Raw genomic sequence first — 4,549 nt, 5'->3', positions numbered from 1 at the left:
ATCATGAAACAATGTAGAATATTTTTGCAAATTGAAATCGTAAATTGCCTTAAATGCTTCAGAATTGCAAACAAGTGACCTGGTATGGAGGAAACTTGGAGTGTGTTGATGCCCTCTTTTTGTTCTGCAGTGGCAGAGTGAATGGTCGTCAGTACAGAGCCGACCTGGAGCTTTACCAGAATATTGTTGCTGAACAGTGCTGCTGGGAAATGAAGTCCAACCAACCCGTTCTCAAACTAGTCAAACAGCAGCAGGGACACTGGGAAAGACTTGTCAGGACTAAGGTACTCAACTTGTGTTCAGTCTACAGCAGAAATATAGAATTTTTCCACATCATCTTTTGATTGATTTCAAAGGTGATTTATCTTTCTAGAATATTTTTGTGAGTCACGACATGGATCACCTTGACGACGAGGAAGAAACACCAAACGGTAAGCTGCTGGAGACTGACTTAATTTTTGTGATAATACCTACTTTCAGTGAGAATGATTCGCCCTCTTGTGGTTTTGTGGTTTATAGGGAACACAGGAGAGGACAACTGCTATGTGAATTCAGAGAGCGGTAGTGAAAGTGACTGAACATCTAGCTGTGCATGCATTCATACTTATTCATCATAGGATCACAGGACTGTTATAAAGTTTACACAGTTAAGTGATCTGATTTATACTATAGAAAGAGATTTTTGCTCTGAGATGCAGAGAGCCGTTTGTGTTTCATGCAAATATTTTACATCAGACAATGTTACTTTTGAATTATTAGTCTGTTGGAAAAAAATATTCTCCCTTGCTGTCATCAAAGTAAATAGTGTTCAGTACAGAGTAAGTAATAAGAGTAATCAGAGTAATTAATTCTCACCAAGTGGCATCAAAAAGTATGGAAAAAAATCATATAAAACAAATAACATAAAAAAACTATGAAACCTGTAGTAATATACAAATGCTCCACCATAGTATAAAGTATAGTTCACGTGAGGAGCAATATTGTGGTTATTATATCAAACGGTCATTCTGCCTGTTGGCATTTTGGAGAGAGAGAGAGAGAGAGAGAGACACAGTTTGAACATTTCTAACTATTTACCAGTGGGCATTATGAAAATGTACAGTTTATTATTTATAAAGATCAGCAGAAAATACTATTCTGACTGCACACACACACACACACACACACACTCTGTCTGCTCTCTGACTGCAGACACGCACACGCGCACACTCTGACTGCAGACACGCACACGCGCACACTCTGACTGCTCGCACACACACGCACGCACGCACTCCCGACTGCTCTCTGACTGCACACACACACTCCCGACTGCACGCACACACACACTGACTGCACTCCGACTGCACACACACACTCTGACTGCTCTCTGACTGCAGACGCACACACACACTCTGACTGCACACACACACACACTCTGACTACACACACACACTCTGACTGCACACACACACTCCCGACTGCACGCACACACACACTGACTGCACTCCGACTGCACACACACACTCTGACTGCTCTCTGACTGCAGACGCACACATACACTCTGACTGCACACACACACACACACACACTCTGACTGCACACACACACTGCCCAAGAAGCCTCCCCCGGCCTGCTACCCCGACCTCCTACAGCCCCCCGACTACGCCTCTGACATCAAACCCCAGCGGCACAGAAGTGTTGCACCAGCTGCCTCTCCTAACAGGTACAGTGGTTCATTCCAGACCAGGAGAGAAAGACGTTTTAAAGCTCAAACTGTAACTGTGTGTCTCTGCAGACGGCCTCCTCTTCCTCCCATTCCACCGTCTAGCGCCTAAGATGGAGGCCATGAAGATGAAGATGATGCTTGGTCATTGGATTTAATCCTCCTCTACGCTGCTCTGTAAACAATGGTGCCTTGCTAAGCAGCCCCTCAGCACTGATCATGTCACTTCAAAGCCTGGAGCTACGCCTCGGGTCAGTGCCTTGCTCACATATGGAGTCATGTGATGACTCACAGAGAGCTGCCCACACTCTCTGAAGACGGACTAGAACTTGAGGGACAAAGTCCTTCAGATCGTAATCAGATTACTTTACAGACTTCATCAGATTGTAATCAGATTATTATTTCTATGGTTCAGGCTGAAAGGTGAAAAATCTTTAGTCTGGAGTTTTGATTTTAGAATGAATGGGAGAAGTTGAGCTGCTGAAATGAATAGACGTTATTGAAAGTGAGATGTTTTAGATGTTTTCTTTTTCTCTGAGCCTTTTCAGTTAGAAGGACCTTTCCCCACCTTTGCTGAGGTGGCCAGTGAGTTTGTGGAAGCTGACACACTTCCTGGATCTGTGCTGGACTCTGAAGTTAACTGAAAGCCTTACCAGCAGCACCTGTCTCTCTCTGTGTCTCTACAGTCTTCATCTGTCTAATGTGTCTTCAGCTGCCAGAATGTACTCAGTGAGTTGTCTGCTGTTGTATTGTTATGCCAAAGAGGATCAATCATTCTGAATTAAAATATTGATCTGTTGAGAGCAGAAATCACTGAGAATGCTGTTTCAGCCATGATTCTTCATCTGAGTTCTGCTAAAGTTATGTGAGGCAGAGCACTGATATCTGAACAAAACCTGGTCTGAAAAGGTCTCACGCGGTTTGGTCTTCAAAGAGGACCAGGAGTAAATCAACTCTGCTGGGTCAGCTTTAAATCACACAATCGGTCCTTTTGTCAACACCTGCCCAGCAGCTTTCACCCCATCCAAACCCTAACACAATGGGGCCGTCAACTAGTCCTGCACAGTGTCTGGTCCTTAACTGACCATTAACCAACAACAGGGATCTTAGTCATGTGAGTCAAGATCCCCCCACAGAGGTCCTGAACACATAAAAACTCAGATTCCACACCAGAACAGCAGCAGGACCGAAGAAGCGACGCGGGGGACGAAACGTCTTCAAAACACCATCCTTGAGTCCAGCTGCCGCCATCAGACTCCTGGACACAGCGGCTCTGTTCCACCTTCACTCAAACCAAGTGTGATGTGAAATAGGAGCAGCCAGGTAGCCGTTCTTAGCTAACCTGCACAAAGGGGAGGGACGGAACTTTTGTAACAGTTTGTCTCAGCTCAGTGTGAGAGAGCGGCCTCATCACTTGGTCGTCAACACAGAAATATGAAACAATGGAAACACTCATGTCACATCTTTGACTTCAAGCCACAGAACAGTGACTCACTTCCTCTGAGTCTGAACGTTCTACTAGTCTTCTTACAGATATCAGATCTATCATCTGATACCATCAGTTCATTGTTCACTGACACTGATTGAGACAGTTTGGTTCTGTAAAGAAAATGTATCCTGTCCACTCAGCTGAGTCAGCTGATCACATGCTCTCACATCTCTTTTCTCTGTATTCTGACCACATGACACTTCCTTTCATCACTTCCTGTATTTCAGACCCATCGTTTGTCGGCTCGTCTCTGGACCAAGCCGAGAAGAAACTCTACTTCTTCTTTAGTGAAATTGGGAAAGAGTTTAACTTCCTGGACGAACTGCAGATCTCCCGTGTGTCTCAAGTCTGCAAGGTAACGTAAAAAGTGACAGCAGGATGTGATGTCATCTGATGCTACAGTCTGATGCCTGTGTGTGCAATTACAGGACGATGTGGGAGGACAGAGGACTCTGCAGAGGAAGTGGACGTCCTTTGCCAAAGCAAAGTCCCCCAAACAGCTTCCCTTCAACATCCTCCAGGATGTGTTCACACATGGTGGCTGTCTCCTTCCTGCTGGTGCTCTGCATCTGTGCCCTGATGATTGCTGCACTTTACGTGTGGCAACAAAGACAAGCCGACCGCAAATCACACCGTCTGGTCTGTCCAGAGGAGGGCAGCAAAAACAACAACTGTCTAGAGATCTGCTCTCTGAGCAGCCCAGAGGACCCTGGACCAGACCTGAAGGTAGTCGAGTGAAAACGTGTTGGTCCATACACCTCTCCTCTTCCTCCCAACCTGTGTGGCCTTACACTCTGTGTAATGTGCAAAGTGGACTTTAGCCTGTAGTTGTTGAACACACTGTTCTGCTTCGTTTTCACAGACGACGGGATTATTGTTTGATTGTAATGATGGCTGGGAGATCAGTTATCAAGTGATCAATATTTGCACATTTGTAATGTTAGTTTAATTGATTGTGTACAGAGCTGTTGTGTTTGTTTACAATAATGCAGGGATTGATTGTTTATTGTTTTGAATTGATCTCTGACCTCATGTGAATCTGCAGCTTTAATAAATCTTCCTCAACAGCTGGTCTCCTGTTGGTGGAAACACTGCCACCAAAATTTATGACGTCGCGCCACAATCAGGAAGTGCTTTGAAGGCCAGACCGTCCCATTTACCAACGGTTGAGGATCCTCCAGTTTTCCTGGTTACCACAGTGCTGCAATACCGTTACTATAGTAACAGACCTAACAGTGGTTTCTTCGGGCGAGCGTAAAACACAGTGAAGAGAACCGTCGGTGCTGGTCGAAGCTGGAGGAGGTAACGTCAGTGTCATCCCACAAAGTCCAGCTCATGCTGAAGCCTGACTGTTTGTC

At 45.3% G+C, this 4,549-nt stretch overlaps 1 protein-coding gene and 1 long non-coding RNA gene across 3 annotated transcripts; both read left to right on the top strand.

The window, feature by feature from the left end:
* Positions 1 to 233: 233 nt before the first annotated feature.
* Positions 234 to 857, top strand: LOC114430282 (uncharacterized). Its single transcript, XR_003669985.1, has 3 exons — positions 234 to 284; positions 374 to 431; positions 520 to 857. It is a non-coding gene; the product is annotated as an uncharacterized LOC114430282 (long non-coding RNA).
* Positions 858 to 2,169: 1,312 nt separating this feature from the next.
* On the top strand, positions 2,170 to 4,178 carry LOC114430271 (uncharacterized). 2 transcript variants are annotated; one of them, XM_028398590.1, is made up of 3 exons: positions 2,170 to 2,431; positions 3,419 to 3,546; positions 3,620 to 4,178. In XM_028398590.1, the coding sequence occupies exons 1-3, from the start codon at positions 2,423 to 2,425 to the stop codon at positions 3,927 to 3,929; spliced, it is 447 nt and encodes a 148-aa protein (XP_028254391.1). In that variant the 5' UTR covers positions 2,170 to 2,422; the 3' UTR covers positions 3,930 to 4,178. The 2 variants fall into 2 exon arrangements, with proteins under 2 accessions (XP_028254391.1, XP_028254390.1); XM_028398589.1 differs by lacking the exon at positions 2,170 to 2,431 and having other exon boundaries at positions 3,142 to 3,546.
* Positions 4,179 to 4,549: the final 371 nt, after the last annotated feature.

The sequence above is a fragment of the Parambassis ranga genome, unplaced genomic scaffold (assembly GCF_900634625.1).
Source record: "Parambassis ranga unplaced genomic scaffold, fParRan2.1 scaffold_22_arrow_ctg1, whole genome shotgun sequence".
Lineage (NCBI taxonomy): Eukaryota > Metazoa > Chordata > Actinopteri > Ambassidae > Parambassis > Parambassis ranga.
Note: the sequence above shows the minus strand (reverse complement) of the source record. Positions and strands in the feature narration are given on the sequence as shown.